This window comes from Eleutherodactylus coqui, chromosome 3 (genome assembly GCF_035609145.1).
Source record: "Eleutherodactylus coqui strain aEleCoq1 chromosome 3, aEleCoq1.hap1, whole genome shotgun sequence".
Lineage (NCBI taxonomy): Eukaryota > Metazoa > Chordata > Amphibia > Anura > Eleutherodactylidae > Eleutherodactylus > Eleutherodactylus coqui.
The window spans coordinates 162,318,342-162,337,317 of NC_089839.1; the positions used below are offsets into that span (position 1 = coordinate 162,318,342).

The following is an 18,976-nucleotide window of genomic DNA, read 5'->3' on the forward strand; positions in this document are numbered from 1 at the left end:
TGCAGAATTCACCCCCCCAGTTTGAAGAGGTGGAATCCGCATTGCAAATCCGTTTGCTGTAATTGATAGGCTTCAGATTCAAACTCCGCTCTGCAGGTCAGTTTCTGCACAGACTTTGTGCAAATGGTTTTTTCTGCTCTGCTGGTGCTGTAAATGCCGCAGTTTTTCTGTGCGGAGACTTTGGATGGAAAATCTGTAGCAATCCTCTGTGTACACATGGCCTAAATGTACCATGAGCCGGTCATCATACTATAGATTCTAATTAGGAGATATACCAGTGTGTTGCACAGCAATTTCATGAATAGCAGTCCTGGAATATACACTGTTATAAAAGCTGTCCAAAAGAAAATCTGTGGTGCCCATAGCAGCCAATCACAGCCCAGCTTTCATGTTACCTCAGCAGTATAAGAAATGAAAGCTAAGCTCTAGCAACCAATCACCACGTAGCTTCTTCTTTTACCTCAGCAGTAAAAGGAATGGCAACCAATCACAGCGCAGCTTTCGTTTTACCTCAGCAGTAAAAGAAATGGCAACCAATCACAGCGCAGCTTTCGTTTAACCTCAGCAGTATAAGAAATGGCAACCAATCACAGCGCAGCTTTCACTTTACCTCAACAGCTTAAGAAATGGCAACCAATCACAACACAGCTTTTATTTTACCTCAGCAGTATAAGAAATGGCAACCAATCACGGCGCAGCTTTCGTTATACCTCAACTGTATAAGAAATGGCAACCAATCACAGCGCAGCTTTCGTTATACCTCAACTGTATAAGAAATGGCAACGAATCACAGCACATCGTTCATTTTACCTAAGCTGTAAAGGAAATGAAAGCTGAGCTGTGATTGGTTGCTATTGTCAAAAAAATATTACAGGAAAGTCGGTGAGTTTTTGACTTTTAACTCCACCAGTACGTGTCGCCTGGTGCTGAAGAACGTGAATGCAAAATTTTACTGAAATCTGACCAAAACTGCGGATTTGTATACGACACAAGCAGATTTAGCGTTTTATATATAAGATGGGAGTATATAGGTCAGTATGTATGTGAGATCGCGTCCTTCCAGATCTCCGTTTTTAATGTCCCGCTTCATGCTGTGGATATTAGGAATCATCTGATCCTTTAGCTCTGGTCTCTCGGTTTAGACCGCCACATTCTTTACTGGCTGTGTATTGTATGAAGCCGCTATCATGTCAGGTACGTATTTCTGGGTGTGATGTCGTCCGCCCACCAATCTTCTTTTGGAACTTTTCCCAAAAATGAGCGACGACAGAAAAATGGAGAAGTTGCTGTCAATGGCTCACAGTGTTGCTTCATGCAAGCCGCTCGCCGACTTTCCAGATATGTCGTCCAAGATAAATATTAGTGAAAGCATAACTTGGATCCGAATGAGAAAAATCCACGTCTGCAGAACTCCCATCTAACAGCGTGAAGAACAACAAACATTCCAGTGATCTTCTATAGGAACATGGCTGCCGCAATAATCTCTAGATTGCTTTTTTTGCCCCCAGAATGTGCAGACAAACTCCACACAACATTTGAAGCATTATTTATTGTCATTATTCAGGGAGGAGAATGAAAGGCTTCATTCTGGGATTGTTACTGTCCGTACAGCGTATGTTTTTGCTGTATGAAATGCTGTTAGTGATGAAGTTTGAAGTTATTGGAAAAATGAACATTTTACAATTTTTTTATTTATTTTTTTAAGCATTTTCTTTTTTTATGTGGACAATTCTGGAAGAAAAAAGACGCAGATTTTAACTTTTTTTTTTTTCTTTTTACCATTTGCCATAGAGCAAAGATTTAGTGACAGTCGCACTTAAAGTGACCCTCTGGACCTGGAGATACAAAGATGGCCGCACCAGCTTCTCTGACTACCTGATGCATGCTGTACATTAGTTAGTATCATTCGTAAAAGACAATACACCCTTTTGGTTGACCAGTTCTGCCCACAGGAGCAGCAATTACAGGTCAGATTAGCAGGTAGTGTCTTAGGCCGCCTGCAGGCGGCCGGGTCGGATCCGGCAGCGAGAATTCTCGCCGCTGCACCCAACCTGTGCGCCTGCAGAGAGCAGTGCGTACTCACCCGTGCCCCGCAGCTCCGGATCTTTCATGTGCCGGCTGCCAGGCAGCCAGCGCATGCGCAAACTGGAGCCGGCGCATGCGCAGACTGGAGCTGGCGGCGGGTGAGTGACGTTTCTGCGAGCCCCGCACAGAAATAGATTATGACGCAGTTTGTTTGCCGCGCAAGATTTCACGCAGCCAAATCACAGCTTTCTGCTTAGGATTGCGTTTGTTAACGCAATCCTATGCAGGCTTCCAGCGGCAGAAATCCCGTGGGAAAGTCTGAGCTTTCTTCTGCACGTGTAAGCGGTTAAAGGGGTTTTACCACCAGAGACATTCACCACCTATCCACAGCATAGGGGATAAGTATCTTATTACTGGCTGGTTAACTGCTGGGACCCCGAAGAAATCCCAAGAACTACAACCTCAAATGCCCCTGTGAATGGGGTGGCTATGCACATGCTTAACTGCCGCTTCATTCACTGCTATGGGTCCAGGGGAAATTAATATGCTCGGCATTCTCAGCCTGTCCCATAGAGGTAGATGGAGTTGTGGGCATGCATGTTGACTGCTGCTCCATTCATAGGGGCATTCGGGTGAACAGTGTTGGCATTGCTGGGCTTCCTAGTACTCAAAGAAAAATAGGGTTGAACAGTGTTGTGGATGATGACTTTCAGTGCCTCATTGAAAATTTGGGATAACCCTTTAGAAATAGATCATTTCTGGTGGGTATAACCCAGTGAATAGTCTAGAGTAGCAGGGGAACTGTTCTACGGAATAATTATCGTTCCGATTCTCGCTGGATCATGCAAATCTGAATGACAATCTGTCAGTGTAAGCGCTGCCAGCGACTGAACGACTAGCAATAATTTGCTTATTCACGTTGCAGACATGAAAATCAAATGACGATTGACCTATGTAAAGAGGCAGCAGTTCTGTTATGAATGACTTCCTGTTTACTGTGAATGGAGGCGGGCAGCCGAAAGGTCTCCAATTGTCCCATTTAAGAGGACCCTAAAGTGCAGCCTCCATAGATAAACTGCCGTATTTGTGCAACAGCATGTAAAACTGTGAAAAATAATAGGAAAACTGCACAAGTTATTCGATCTTATGAAAGCACATAATCTGGTTAGGTAACCTGACTTCTCTTTTTATTACAAGGACACGTTTCGAGGCATGAAAGCCTCTTCCTCAGTAATGCTAGGGAAACGTCCTGAAGGTTTAGAGCAGCTCTGACTTGTGCCGGAGAAAGTTGTTCCAGTGGTCGGACCCTCAGGGATCAGACATCCTTTATCTGGTGCATAAGGAATAAATGTCTTTAGTGTTTAAAATCCCTTTAATGTGGCCATACTCATTAGATGTAGATCTGTTGAACCTGTTGATCATCTAATGTGTACTGAGATGCTCCCATCTCCTCCAACTTCTGCCCAGTAAGAATCGGGCATTTGGATTTCAATATGCCCAATATTCTCCAGGAGAGAGGAGCCAGACGGTGGCTTTCTCCCTTTTCTACAGTAAAACTGACAAGCTTGTATACTGGGGTGTCAGGCGAGATAGTTGTTGGCTGAATGAGTGTTGGATGACTGTCTATGTACAGGCAGTTATAGTCCAACATGACAGTACATAGTAATAGCTCCATAATTTTGCCTCTACTTGACAAAACAAAAAATGTAAACCCTGTGCACGGATTAACGCTTTTCTACTTGATTCTCACAGGTTAATGTACGGAGTGGAATGAGTTTACACGATTGTCTCATGAAAGCGTTGAAAGTACGAGGCCTCCAGCCAGAATGTTGTGCTGTTTTCCGTCTTCTGCAAGATACTAAAGGGTAAGAGGCTGATGATTTTTACTGTGTGCAGGATTTATTTAGTAAGCACAACCTTTCATCTTTTGAGGTTTTACATTACTCAGTCAAAGGACTTGTTTTAAAGGGGTTCTCTGGGCCTTACAAAACTTAGGCTTAAAATTGTATGAAATTAAGAAAAAATGCATGCCCTTCCACTTCAGTGGCTTCCCCGGCCGGTGATGGTACCTTGACCTGCCGCTCAGAACCTGAAAGATGCCAGTGGGCAGACACTCGGCCTATTCTAGACTTTGGAGTCCAGTTGGCAGCCCTACTCAGTGACTGACAGCCATCTCTGTATACACACTTATGTAAAGGATGTCACTCAGTAACACTGCCCCCTGGACTCCTAAATCCGGAATGAGCCGAGGTTTAAAATTAATGAAATACTAGTTCAACAGTCATTTTCCACAAAAATTTCTATTTTAATCTACTCTGCCTATTTTGCCCTAAAATATGGTTTCCACAAATTAGACTGAATCATGCTGATCATTGCTTATTTATTTAAAAAAAGTAATAATATACTCTCATCTATATAAATATTGAGGACTTTGTACTACGGGGTGAGGCAAAAGTCTGGACACACCCATTTAACTGGTGTACTAATGAGGAAAATTGACTTCCAATGTGTGAAAGTATTTGGGAGGGAGGTTGCCTTTTTCGGTGGAGGAGACCTTTTTGGTGGCCATTTTGAACACTACCATATTAAATTCAGGTCAAGTTTTAAATGGAAATGGGGTCATTTAATATATCAGACTTGGTTAGAATTTGCTCAGAAACACACTGAAAGTGTTAGTTTTGTCCTATCTTGTTTAAGAGTTAAATGAGGGCAGAGTTTCCTGAAGTGCTTTACATGACGTGTTCTACATGTCCATTATTCTGCTGGATGCACATTGTTAAACGTTCAATCCAATATTCGTGAACACACTGAAGAATGGCAGGTGATATTTCTTCACAGCACTGTAGGACTTGCTGTTTCAGGTGAACCACATTGGGTATTTTTTCTACACAGTTTTAGGTGAATGATTAGGTCAATCTCAGGTGTTCGTTTAGTAAGAATCCATCAAAAACTATGTTTGCAAAAGGTCGTGGTTTGGTGTGTTATTTGGAAGGCTCGTATCATGTTGTGTCTTAATTTAGTAGTAAAGCTCTATTCCTTTACATCCATAGCAGCGCTCGAATTGGGGACCGAAATGGTCGCTATGTGACCAAAGACTTGCAAATGGCGACTAGATTTCTGACACTAGTGGCCATTTGTGACCAGGCCCGCTGCCACATCGCTGATTCATAAATGTGAGCTACTTCAGTTTTAGTCCTGCCTCACACAAGGCACGCCTTCTCCCAGAGTCAGGATACGCTCCCAGGCACAGTGGCGCTGCCCATGAGGAACTGAACACTGAGGCTTCTCTCCTTTCCCTCTGCCTCATTAGTAACAAGCCGCTCTACCAGCGGAGGGGAAGGAGGAGAGATCCATCAGTGGTACTGGTGAAGTGGGAGGTGGAGTGGCGAGTAGGCGTCACAGCCTGTATGCTCTAAGGAGGTGGAGTGGGAAAAGGGTACCTCTGCACTCTGTGTGCATGGTGGAGTGGGGAAGCCCTGCCGTGATGTCACCTGTCCCTTGTATACCACCATTTGATATCTAGGGTATATCTGGGTATGTTCACCCAGTGTGTAATTGGTGCAGATCTTCTGTAGCTGAAAATCCACACCAAAAAACGCATCGAAATCCGCACTATTTGGGCAGCTTCAGACAGACGTGGTTTTGCATGTGCAATACACAGAGAATAGAACCTTCTTATGTCAATCGGTTTGCTCTCATTGACATTTTTAGAATGCACATTTGTGGGACGTTGTCTTCAGTAAGTTTCCTTTTGTTATGAAATGTACATACAGTGTTCCCTCGCCATAATCGCCGTTCAATGATTGCGGCTTCAGTGCATCGCGGATTTTAAATAAACCATATATAATTCTGTTTTCGCTGAGTTTTTCGCTACATTGTGGAATTTTGCGGTACATACAGTAAATGCAATACACCACTAGCGTTTGCCAATGCAAGATTGTACACGGCACACTATTGGCTAATGGAATGGGTTCTGTATCCTGGGCTCTGATTGGCTCACTGATCGTAGCATCGGTCTGTTTGTTCTCCCACACTGTGCCCGTACATGCCCAGAAGGGAAAAGTTTGTGCAAGTTTGCATTTATACGCCATTTTATATTTCAAGCCCTGCGATGCCACCCAAACATTCTGCGCCTTGTAAGGCTTCTGGCAGTCGGGTTACTGCTGTTCGTTTGTTCGTTGCGTGTAAACTGCGGCTGTTTAAAAGCACACGATTCGTTCACTTTTGCAATTGTTTGGCAGTTCACCCGACAGATTGATTTGTCTAAATCAATCTACTTTGCGGATTCTCACGTATTGCGAGGGTTTCTGGAACGTAACCCCCGCGATAGTCGAGGGATCACTGTATATATTTTGGCAACTAAAAATTTTATTTGGCCCTAAATTTTTTGGTTTAGGAGCCAATGGCTCCTTGCTAATTGTTTTTAGTCTGGAGCCCTGCTTAGTGCACCTTGTAGTGCTGAATGGTGTCACGAGTCTTACTGTAAATTGTGCAACCCATGAATTGTTGCTGCTTCAGAGTGGAACGGAGTATCTGCTTGAAGTAGCCCCCCCTCCTCCTTGCAGCGTACTCTTGCCGAGAACCTGGTTGCAGTTACTGGGACGTTTCCCAATGCAAGTTTTGTTATGGTTGAGGTAATTAGCTACTAAGTTTCTGTAGGTGGGGACAAGTCACGAAACTTATTCCTGTGGGATTTGAGTCGGCTGTGTTTTTCAGCCAACAGATACAATGACTTTTTAGCTCGGCCTTTCCAAATATGCCATTGAAATTCACAAATAGATCCTGGGGTGTGTACCCGGGCCAGGACATAGTTGTGTGTGCGCGGACCCGCTAGTACATTGCCGGAGGCTGCACTTTGAATCTATTTATGGCTTCACACTGCGGCATCAACTTTTATGTTACTTTTTATGCTGCTTTGTATTTAATATAAACAAGACTGATGCTGCGCTCTAGTAAACTATCGGAGGAGACGGGGCTTCACCCCTTACATTTAAGGAGGATTTCACACTAGTTTTTTCAGTGGATCCTGTTTTACAAAATAAAAAGAACCATCCAAAATGTAAGCGAAACGGATGGAAATGGATCACTTTCTGCTTTTTTTCAGTCTCCCATTGACTATAGTGTAAAAAAAACCTGTTTATTAATCTAAGTTCTTTAGATAACAGAAGGGGGGAAAAGGAAAATGACTTATCAGGTTAACAAGGGGGGGACATAAGGGCCGATTTTTCGTTCCTTTTTTTTTTTTGAACTGGAAACAAAAACATAGCAATCTGCGCTTTTGTTCTAGTTTAAAAAAACGGAATGGAGATGGAAAGTTTAGAAACTGATTGCAGCTGAAGGTCTTTAGTTTCAGACCTTGTATATACAAGAACTGTGAAAGGATTGGTCTGCCTCTGTGTGAAGCATAGAAAGGAGAGATCTGAAACAAAACCAAATTGGGATAGTGGCCGAGCCCTCGAGAGTTGGGTGGTAATTAGCTGAGCCCTCTGGAAAGTCTGTGGAAGAGCGGCTGAGACCCTTAGGAAAGTTAGACAATTGGCTGTACCCTCAGGAGAGTTGGGGGAACAAACTGCTTGGCCTTTGAGAGAGTTGGGGTTCAGTGGCCGGGCCCTTAAACCATAGCAGCTATCAGACTTTTACAATGAGGATAACCTATCCCGGGAAAGAGGTTGCTGTAACCACATGAAAAACCTCCAAATTCACCACTTGATAAATTTGCAAAGTAAAACTAAGTGGACAGAAAAAACGAAGGCTAATTATCAGTGGAGCTCGTCTCCTGCGGGCTGCGAATATCTCTATTACTCCATAAGTAGATGAAGGGAAATCTTGTAAAACCACAACACAGATAAAGAAATCCTCGACAGCTTTGACTGTTATACGTTTGCTCTGTGGAAATATCACTGCTTCATCTTGAGTTTCTTATTTTTATTCTCATTTCTATCATTTTTACGTGCTTTGTGTCTTAACTGTGTCATACGTTCCATCAGAAAACAGCGGCTGGACTGGAGCACAGACGCCATGTCATTAATAGGGGCAGAGCTGCAAGTGGATTTCTTGGATCATGTCCCACTCACAACCCATAATTTTGTAAGTTTCATAATGTCCTTGCTTTGTACTGTTCTTTTTTTTTTTTTTTTCTTTCTTCATCTGTGACCCTGTGTTTGTGTTTTTTGTGTTTTTTTACATTAACCGATCCAGTGGTTACGTTTTTAATTTTAGTTTTTTGTTCCAGTTTGTCCTGTAATTGAAGTCCCCTACACAAAGAAAGCATTGTCTGATTTGATAAAAATGATGTATGAGTAACAAGTAGGCAAAACCTAAATGGATTGAAATATAATTACACAATAATATAAAAGATGCCATAAAGGTGCCTGTTTACATTGGACTAAAGTTCATGTTAATGGGTGATATTAACCAAAGCCATCGTTCATTGGATTAAAGTTAACAAACTTCATCATTTGGGAAAAATGTTTTGAACTTTTTGTCCGCTAGGGCAATGAAAATGGTTCATCCACAAGCAGTCTTTGAAAGAACGTTCCTAGAAAGACTGTTTAATCAATCATAATGGCTAATATGGACTAAAAATGTGTGTGGCTGCATTGACGAAATGATTAATCATCAGAAGGTTGCTTACTCAATGGTGGTTTTGCTATCCAGTGACTTCTAATGACCACTTGACACTTCTCCTTACTGTTTTAGTAAATAAGGCATTCCCGATAATATAACAATTCTGGAGCAATTCTTGTCTTAGAACTCTACATTGTACTGTTCCTCTGTTATTTCGTCAAGAAATGTAAAAAGTAACTACACTTTTCACAAATTTTTTACATGTCAGAGAAACATGTCAAACGTTTGACCAGTGACGGTCCTGCTGCTGAGAGCCGTGCTGATGGCCAGAATGCACACCTGATTACTGTGCCTTTTTGGCTGTCTTTGATGCTCTTTGGCTCCACCTAAAGCTGAAGATGGCCTGTTAGAGGCCTACAAAAGAGGTCTCTAGACCTCCGTGAAGCGAGTCTTCTAGAGAAGGTGTCTCGAGACTTCTGTGAAGAAGCAGTCTTCTAGAGAAGGTGTCTCGAGACTTCTGTGAAGAAGCAGTCTTCTAGAGAAGGTGTCTCGAGACTTCTGTGAAGAAGCAGTCTTCTAGAGAAGATGTCTCGAGACTTCTGTGAAGAAGCAGTCTTCTAGAGAAGGTGTCTCGAGACTTCTGTGAAGAAGCAGTCTTCTAGAGAAGATGTCTCGAGACTTCTGTGAAGAAGCAGTCTTCCAGAGAAGATGTCTCGAGACTTCTGTGAAGAAGCAGTCTTCCAGAGAAGATGTCTCGAGACTTCTGTGAAGAAGCAGTCTTCCAGAGAAGATGTCTCGAGACTTCTGTGAAGAAGCAGTCTTCTAGAGAAGATGTCTCGAGACTTCTGTGAAGAAGCAGTCTTCTAGAGAAGATGTCTCGAGACTTCTGTGAAGAAGCAGTCTTCTAGAGAAGATGTCTCGAGACTTCTGTGAAGAAGCAGTCTTCTAGAGAAGATGTCTCGAGACTTCTGTGAAGAAGCAGTCTTCTAGAGAAGATGTCTCGAGACTTCTGTGAAGAAGCAGTCTTCTAGAGAAGATGTCTCGAGACTTCTGTGAAGAAGCAGTCTTCTAGAGAAGATGTCTCGAGACTTCTGTGAAGAAGCAGTCTTCTAGAGAAGATGTCTCGAGACTTCTGTGAAGAAGCAGTCTTCTAGAGAAGATGTCTCGAGACTTCTGTGAAGAAGCAGTCTTCTAGAGAAGATGTCTCGAGACTTCTGTGAAGAAGCAGTCTTCTAGAGAAGATGTCTCGAGACTTCTGTGAAGAAGCAGTCTTCTAGAGAAGATGTCTCGAGACTTCTGTGAAGAAGCAGTCTTCTAGAGAAGATGTCTCGAGACTTCTGTGAAGAAGCAGTCTTCTAGAGAAGATGTCTCGAGACCTCTGTGAAGAAGCAGTCTTCTAGAGAAGATGTCTCGAGACCTCTGTGAAGAAGCAGCCTTCAGCTGCAGGGTGGAGCCGAAAAGTGGCGAAGACAGCTTACGGGACACAGTGCCTGGGTGAGCGTTGCAGCCCCCTTGTTGCAGAGATCAGCATGGGTCTCGGCAGCGGAACCCCCACTGGTCAAAACTTTTGACACATTTCTCTGTCAAGTTTATGAAAAATGTAGTGACTCTTTAGGAATCTATTTACAACTGGGTGCTAATAGCTGGCATTGTGACCCCCATATTCTGTCAGTGTCTAATCATTGCTTTGTCAAGGGGAATAGCAACACCCAGATGTGAATGTATTCTGAATTTTCTATGAGTAATGGGAACAGTGCAACAATTTTTTATTTTTTTTAAAATGGGTAATAGGGGATAAAGTTTCTATTAAGGCAGAACGCCAAGTTGGTGTAAGGAAGTCTTATATAGGTGCCACCAACTGGAAGGTGACTTCCCTATAAATCAATGTTCGACTTTTCAATAGGCCAGTTGAAAGGTTGAATATTGAGGTTATGGGAAGTCGCCTTCTAGTTGGTGGCACTGTGAAGATACTTTAACGTCCCCTGTTTTAATGAGGATTGCAAGGATTTACTAAAATGAGTCATGAGATTTGAACCTATTTGGTAGACCGCATACATTTAATGTGTTCACATGGATGATATTCCTTCGCGAATTCTGTCCAATTCTGACATTTTACTTGGACAATAGCGGGGTGTCTGAGTGCTGTCCAGTGCAAGTTGTGCCCGCGAAAGTTGGGCACAACTCGCAATTGCTTGTAAATACAGCCTTAGGTTCTTAGCAGTATGCCCAAGCAAAGTAACATACAGGAAGCTGCCCAACAGGCACTCAGGTGGGTGAAATTGATAGCATTGGCATAAGATTTTGTCCAGTGTAACTATATTCAGTCTTAACCTCCATTGTTTCCTTGGATCTCAATAGTATCTGTTCCTCCTAGGCTGCTACTATGATTTTGTTGGTTGGCATTGCAAAATGTCACTGTGGCTTTCAGACTACAGATTTTCCTCCGTGACAATATCTGGGGGAAGGCAGCGGTTGTCTAATATTGTGCAGGAGTCAGTAGAATCTGACGGGAGCTGTCAGACACAAACTAGGAATGGGACTCGGTGGCATCTGACTGCCCATTCCGTTAAGCTGGGGACTGGAAACGGAGCTTTGAAGTGATGGCTGCTTAATTTCCTGCCAATGAGCAATATACTTCCCATCGGCTCTCTAATGACTGTATAGGAGACTGGACTGTTGTGTTTTTCGGGTTACTGAAATGCAGACAATCAAAAGAAATGTAATAATAAATGCCAGTAAATTCAGATGGTTGGCCTGGGTCCGCCAGACCGGGAGCCGTTCTTGGGGTGCTTCTATACGGGCTAACTATTGGCTGAAAAATTGCTCAAACAAGTAATTTTGACTGATATGTGTAAACATGAGAGCTAACTGGGCTCTAAGCGAGAAATCACATATTAGTTGCTAGTAACTTTGTTTCAGTTATTTGAAACAAACCTACTAGTGAGCAGCTTCTCGCTCAGTATAAACAGGCAGTTGTTCGTCTATAAGCAACTGCCTGTTCATTGTGAATGGAGGTGGGCAGCTGGAAGAGATCTTTGGTGCACTCCACCTCCATACCCTGATTGGCTATCACTCCTGTATGATAGTACAGTAGCGATAGTCGTTGGGACAGTTGTACCATCGAAAAGTGTCACTACAGTTTTGGCTCAGAGTGGTGTCATCCCACTCCGCCCACCTTCCAAACCACCACCACCCTCCCCCCCAAAAAGTAAAATGAAAACTCAGTTTGGGGGGCTTTGGATAATCTCACGAAAGCTGTAATGTTTTTTTTTATTTTCCCAGGTACGAAAGACTTTCTTGAAATTAGCCTTTTGTGACATCTGCCAGAAATTTCTTCTGAACGGTTTCCGGTGTCAGACTTGCGGGTACAAGTTCCACGAGCACTGCAGTACCAAGGTCCCAACCATGTGTGTGGACTGGAGCAACATCCGTCAGTTACTGTGAGTGAGCGGCGCACACGACGCACTTCTAGAGTATCTACTTCATTTATGTCAGTGTGGAGATACTGCAGCTTGGAAAACGTCTGTCCTAATAGGATGAGTAGACATTCCGGTACTTGGGAAGCATCTGGACAAACCAGTTTATTCTATTTTTAAACAAAGTTATTATTGTAAATGAAATGACAGAGAGATGAGCATAAGGGCATAAACACGGCCTCATCCAACTAATGAGGGTTTCATCATGCTGCAGTAGAAAGTACGTAAAGGGAGCTCTTGCCATGCATGCGGCTATGTAACCACGCCAGCACCGCGCCACGTACCTAGAATGTAAATAATTAGCTCCATCTCTATCCCACATTCACTACTGCATCAGGCTGAAGGATTTCAGTGATTCCATCATCAGTCGCTGTTTATCTTTTTATTTAACCCTATCTACTCAACAAAGACGACCACCCAGACCTTGGTATACATCATCTATCAACTTTAAAAGCATTTTCTCTCTCAAAAAAAAGCTGTAACTATAAGTGCCCCGCTTCTTTTTTTAACTATTCTTGATCTTTTTTGTTTAAAGTTTTAACTATTTAGTCATGGTAACCATAAAAGTTAGATGGTCACTGAATTCTCAAAGATATGATAATAGTCAGTATGATAACTAGCAAGTAAACTTTTTCTAAAATAACGTTTTTGTGCTGAAGTGATGCTAATCTATAGTAACAGATAACAAGACTCATAACCAGAAGCAAACTGGGGTGATGAATTATGCTGCCCCTAGAAGTCTATAGATAGGAGAGGAAGGAAGGATAGACCCAGCATAGATGCTGCAGTGGCTAACTGGTGAGCAATATAGAACTACTAAAATCACATCTACACTGCTCAGTGCCAGTGCTTCTCTAGTGTCCCCCATGATGTAGTTTTTATGTGTGTTACAGAAAGTTAGGGAGTAGAATCTGCTGTTTTAACCATGTGTATGGTATAGAAGGTACACTGCATAACAGGCTCCTTCAACTAGCTTAGAAACAACTGAGAATCATAAATATAGTCTGCAGAGGGAAAATGGGGATAAATGAATGATGCCTGTCATTTAATGGAGAGAAATACTGCTATTCTTGTACACACTGTAGCTGTTTCTGTGAAAAATTAGGTACTCTTTAACCCTTTAGTGCTCCATGACGTACAGTTATGTCATGGTGGTTTGGGGATTTGTATGGAGTGGGGATCCATCCTGCTCTATACGATGCGGGTGGCACTCATGCTCATTGAGACTGTTAACCCTTTAAATGTGCAGTGAATTCTGATAGCGGTACTTAAATTCCCAATCGGAGTTTGTGGGTCCTGAACGCCCCCGACGATGAGATTGTGTGATGCTATTCGGTTGCCATGGCAGCCTGGAGCCTTCTGAAGACTTCTAGGGCTGCCATTACAGATTGCCCTGGAAGTCCTGAATTGATGGATGGCATGTCAGATCATAGTATAATGTAATACTTTGGTAAAAATGAGTAAAACAAAAAAAATTTCTTAAAAAATAAAAGGTAATAAGTTCATGTGTACATAACTGGGTGTCTGAGATTGAAGAGACATGGCCAGTAGCCCCTCTGCTTCCATAAATAATCAGTCACAGCTTTAATAATGAGACTTTGCCTTATCTGTAGTTCCTAAAGTTGCACGATTTATTTAAAAAAAAAAAAAGCCAGATAAATTGGGATTAATATGGTGGCAACCATTGAATATTTGTGAGGGGGCCATAAAATACTTCTGTAGACTAGAGGGTAAAAAAAATCATATTTTAGAATATTTTGAGCTATTAGGATAAATCGGTGTTTTTTTCCCCTTCTCTGCTTTATTTGCTACTTTTGTATTCCCTTGTTTGTAAACACTTCGGGATATTCTATCTTATGCAATGTCCATGTGTTTCATCTCTTAGCAGATTGTTTCCAAACCCAAATAATGTAGATGGCAGCACACCTTCATTACCATCAATGCGACGGATGCGAGAATCAGTCCGAGGCCCAGCCAGGTATGTTAATTCCATACTCTGTTCTACGCATAATGCGCAGACCGTACGTAACTACTATAGCTGAGCTAGGAGGAGCCATTGTGTTAGTGTGGCTACACAGAAGACTACTGCTACTTTGCAGAACACATCAGCACAACACAAACCTCTGGACAAAATTAGAACTTGATTGTATTAGTTTTTTGTCTTGTAAGCTCATCGGAGTCTACTTCACACTTGTCCCACCTTCAGTTTGTGGAACAGGAAATTGCTGGCAGCTACTTCCTGTCAGCCATACTGTCATTCTTTTGGGTTCATTTTTTATCACCTGGTCACCCAGATGCAGTTCAGTGATATTATATAAGCAAGTTGCTGTTAGAGTAAAGTAGGTTTACATGGAGCTGCACAGAATATATATACAATAGATTGGATATCGCCTTATGCCTGGTTCTTGCCATGAAGCGCTCTCATTGTCCTGTATTTTTTTTTTGCTTTTCTTCTTGTCCAGCTCTCAGCACAGATACTCTACACCTCATGCCTTTTCCTTCACAACACCCAATCCGTCTTCAGAGTGTTCCCTTTCTCAGAGACAGAGGTCCACATCCACACCCAACGTCCATATGGTCAGCACTACAATGCCCGTGGACAGCAGAATGATAGAGGTAAGACTTCATTATAGCATACTTTTATTGAGTCAGCTACAAGTTTGTACTTTACCAATGTACTCTATAGAGTGTAACAATATTATCCTTACTGAGTAGTAAGTTAAGTGCATTAGGGTGTACAATAGTAACTGAGCTCTTCTAATCTTACAAACCCCTTTAAATTTCCAGTACAGAATATAACTCAAATACTACTAAAGTTCATCTAGTGGATACGACTTTCCTTTGTTCTTTTCTCTGTAGCATCCTCTCTTTTTTTCTTTTTGTCATCTTTTATCTTTCATTTTCTCTGACTAGAATAACTGGCTCAATACTTCTCCGAGGTGCAGATCCAGGCGGTTTTGTTTGTGGGGCAGAGTAGGTATTTGTGGTTTTGGTTCTTGTGACGTTTGAGATTTGACTCTTGCATCTTTAAAGGGATTATGTCACCAGGTTCATGCTGCCCGAAGTGCTGGCAGCATGAACCCGAGACAGCTATGCTAATTACCCTGTGGTGTTTCAGAATGAATACACTTTGAAGTTTTACTTGCAACAGAGCTCTGAGTCAAGGAGGCAGTCCAGGTCAACTTCTCCCCACCCGCAGTATCAAGATTGACAGTTGTGTCCTAATGCATAAGAGGGGAGAGAACTGTCAGTCTGCATGCTGCAGGCGGCGAGAAGCTTGCGTGGCCCACCTCCGTGACTCAGAGCTCAACTCTGGGTCAAACTTCAAAGTGTGTTTTGTTCTGAAACACTGCAGCATACATGGAGACAATGACCATAGCTGTCTCGGGTTCATGCTACCTATGGTTCGGGCAGCAAAACGCCTGGTAAAGTCCCTTTAAGGTCTTGGTTAATAGCTTGTTTATGCTTTTTACTTATGGAGGACCATCCATTGGAGATGCACTATTGCTAGGTTGGTAGGAGTCTAGTCAATGTGAGATCCTATTGGATGGCAGTGACCCCTATTTAACCTGCTGTAATACAATTTGGGCTGACTAGTGCCTGTTCTCTACATGTCAACGCGCTCATCTATTTTTTTGCATGGTGTACTGATTCAAATACATCTGGTAATATGGGTTATAAAGCTTTATACTACAGCATGCAAAGTCTGTCATTGTACAGCATTTAACTTACTGGAATACTGAGGTGTTTAAAATAATGAAGCTTAAATAACATCGCGGCTGCGAGTAGTTCACCCAAATTTTAGATAATTGAAAGATTGTTCTTGTAAAGCTTTTAGGGCCACTCCAGCAAAAACACATTTTTGCCATCCCTGCACCCCTCACCTGATTGACTTTCACACGCTAGACATCTCCTATCTTTGTTGCATTGCGGCCTCTTGTCTGATTCCTATCAGTCACCATCTTGATGTTAAGGTTATTCCTGCTTTCTCTTTTAATATTCTATGCTATCAATTCCATGATGCATCAGTAGAACATCACATGAGCAAATAGTCTGTACCACCTCTGCCTGCTGGGATGACACTGTAATTACCATTGCCCTCTGTATTTATATACTTATGGTCTGTAGCTCATTTAGGCAGTCGGAAGGCTGAATTAATCATCTTCCTTATACACGTTTGAAAGAAGTCTCTAATCGTCAGCAGTACCTGTGATGGTGTCCGTGCACTACTCTGAAGAGCATGTGTGGTAGGGTCCATCACAAACTGACTTTATGAAAGGGAGCCTAGTCAAATAAAAATCTCAAGTGGTCACATATATGTGTGTGTGCATATGTGTGTGTGTGCATATGTGTGTGTGTGCGCATATGTGTGTGTGTGCGCATATGTGTGTGTGTGCGCATATGTGTGTGTGTGCGCATATGTGTGTGTGTGCGCATATGTGTGTGTGTGCGCATATGTATATATATATATTATAAAAAATAATAATATATAGTTTTTTCACTGGTGTGGCTCTTTAAAATGCTAATTTCTTGGAGCGACGTCACATAAATCGCCCATTGAAGCCCTGGGACCATTTATCTTGCAGAATGATGAGAATTTGAACAGCGAGTTCTTGTTTTCAGTATGTAGCATCCATTTTTGCTGATCTAAATTTATGGTTGTTTCAAATTGCAGACACAAAATGTTTAGCTATAAATTATCTTCACTTATAGCAGCCTGCATCATATTGCATGCCATTCTTTTTGCCAACCGATGTTTTCCACCCACACCCCAATTTGCTCTATGTCCATGGAGTTGTTCGCTTGCTATTAATGTAACTGTGCTTTGTGTTACAGGATGCTGTAAGAACACACAGTGAATCGGGTAAGACGATTTGTTTGGTTCTTATTGTACAGTGTATGTATACATAGAATATAAAGTTAGATTGGTCCTCTAAACTCTCTCTTGTCAGGGAGTCCAAACAACATGAGTCCCACAGGATGGTCTCAGTCCAAAACCCCAGCTCCAACGCACCGAGAGAAATCTGCAATATCCAGCAGCCAAGAGAAAAACAAAATAGTGAGTGCCGCGCTCTGTTCTTTATTTGGAAGGGTTTGGGAATGTTAGCGTAGCAAAGTTGATTAAATGCACTATGTTTTGGCAATGGGGCCCAGACAGTAAGGGTTCTTTTACATGGGCCGATTATTGCTCTTCTGCTTTCACATAGGAGCAATGATCGCTCAGTGATGGCCATAGATCACTTCCGGCCACCCACCTCCATTCACTGTAAACATGGGGATTGATTTTTATGACTTTTCACACTGAATTATCGCTAGTTGTTCAGTCACTGGCAGCTGAAGGATTCAGACTTGCTTGATCCACAAGAATCTGATCGTTCCATGCATAAGGTCTTAAGGAAGTGAAGACTGAAAAGATGGTGACAATTGTAGTGTAGACTGTTATGTTGAAGGCTATGAGATGATGGAAGATTTATCTATCAGTTTGGGGATGGTCAGATATAGTCAACAGATTATAGAGATAACATGTTTGTCTTTCCAGCGCTCCCGTGGGCAAAGAGATTCCAGTTACTACTGGGAAATAGAGGCCAGCGAGGTAATGCTTTCTTCAAGAATAGGATCAGGATCCTTTGGGACAGTATACAAAGGCAAATGGCATGGTAAGTATAAACCAGGTGTGAAGAGCCTCAGATTATACCTCTTACAAGCTGCTAAGACACCCTGTCACCACTCCTGAGCGATCTGTGTTAGTAAATACTTGCATTCCTCATAGAATAACAATTTTGGAGTACTTTATCTCTAACTCCACATTGTGCCGTTCCTCTAATTCTTCCTGAATAATATGTGAATAAATTGACAACTGGGTGTTACCATCCCTGTTTGTTGCCCAAGAGGTGAATACATACTCATTCTTTCAGCACACATTGGACAGTGTCAGACTATAAGGACATCCCCGACTGGTAACACCCAGTTGTCCATTTATTCATAAACTACTAGTAGAAATAACAGAGAAAATTAACTCCAAAAAAAGCCCCTGAATTATTTTATGAAGAATAGAAGCATTTACTAAAATACATATGTCTTCTAGGGTGACCAAATTGGTAAATGACCCATTAGAGTGCAGTCTCTGGTCAGAATCACAAGCCCTATTCATATTGAAATGTATTAGTAGTAAATTTAAGTAGTTATTGTTATCCTGAACAAGTGAGAAACTGAGGTTAGCAGGTCAGTATGGTCTGATGCATTTCACAAAGTCGATTCAGTGACGCGTCGTAAGTGACACCTGTTAATCACACCTGCTCAGATGGGTCCTAATGCTAATGCCAGGTGGTTTAATCTTAACCTGGGAAGGAATCCAGGTTAAAACGATCTGAGCTTGGTCACCTGAGCGTAGGTAGATGGGCCAATATGATTTGATCAAATTATATATCAAGAACCTTGCATTATTTAATGTGGTCAGAGTATTTATTATAGGTATGTATACCTCTGATAGTAAATGTATTTTGAGTGCAGTTGCCACTTTTTGGTTTCTGCTTCTGTTGTATGTTGCAGCCATGGTTTAACCCTTTCCAATCCAATTTGTATCCTGGTTTTCCTAGGGGGCTTACTCTTTTTCTGCAGTTATACAACAGCACTATCTGCTGGCTAAAGCCAGTACTGCATTAGGTTACACGTAGGATAGGCTCCGACAGAAGAGAGGCTGGCAATATACAGTAAGAAAACCCCAAGCAGACTATTATTGAATAGTAGATTGGTGACTAAGGATAGGCTAATAGTAGTTTACAATTGGACAATCCCTGTAAGTTGGCAGTAATGTTTTTCCTATTCATCAAGATGTATGCTACACAAAGACAATTCCTTTCTTGAATGGAATATAGACCAGAAAAGCTGTTATGGCCAGGGCAGGGTGT

The 18,976-nt window shown here is 42.1% G+C and overlaps 1 protein-coding gene across 4 annotated transcripts in view; it reads left to right on the plus strand.

The window, feature by feature from the left end:
- The window catches only part of RAF1 (Raf-1 proto-oncogene, serine/threonine kinase), an 83,399-nt gene that overhangs the window by 45,423 nt on the left and 19,000 nt on the right, over nucleotides 1-18,976 (plus strand). The window contains exons 3-11 of one of the 4 annotated variants that reach the window (XM_066596470.1): nucleotides 3,778-3,890; nucleotides 8,013-8,112; nucleotides 11,875-12,032; nucleotides 13,954-14,046; nucleotides 14,531-14,684; nucleotides 14,982-15,041; nucleotides 16,905-16,932; nucleotides 17,021-17,127; nucleotides 17,608-17,725. In XM_066596470.1, the coding sequence (XP_066452567.1) occupies nucleotides 3,778-3,890; nucleotides 8,013-8,112; nucleotides 11,875-12,032; nucleotides 13,954-14,046; nucleotides 14,531-14,684; nucleotides 14,982-15,041; nucleotides 16,905-16,932; nucleotides 17,021-17,127; nucleotides 17,608-17,725 (931 nt within the window). The remainder of the gene's footprint in view (nucleotides 1-3,777; nucleotides 3,891-8,012; nucleotides 8,113-11,874; nucleotides 12,033-13,953; nucleotides 14,047-14,530; nucleotides 14,685-14,981; nucleotides 15,042-16,904; nucleotides 16,933-17,020; nucleotides 17,128-17,607; nucleotides 17,726-18,976) is intronic. The other 3 variants (XM_066596471.1, XM_066596472.1, XM_066596473.1) reach the window with 3 other exon arrangements.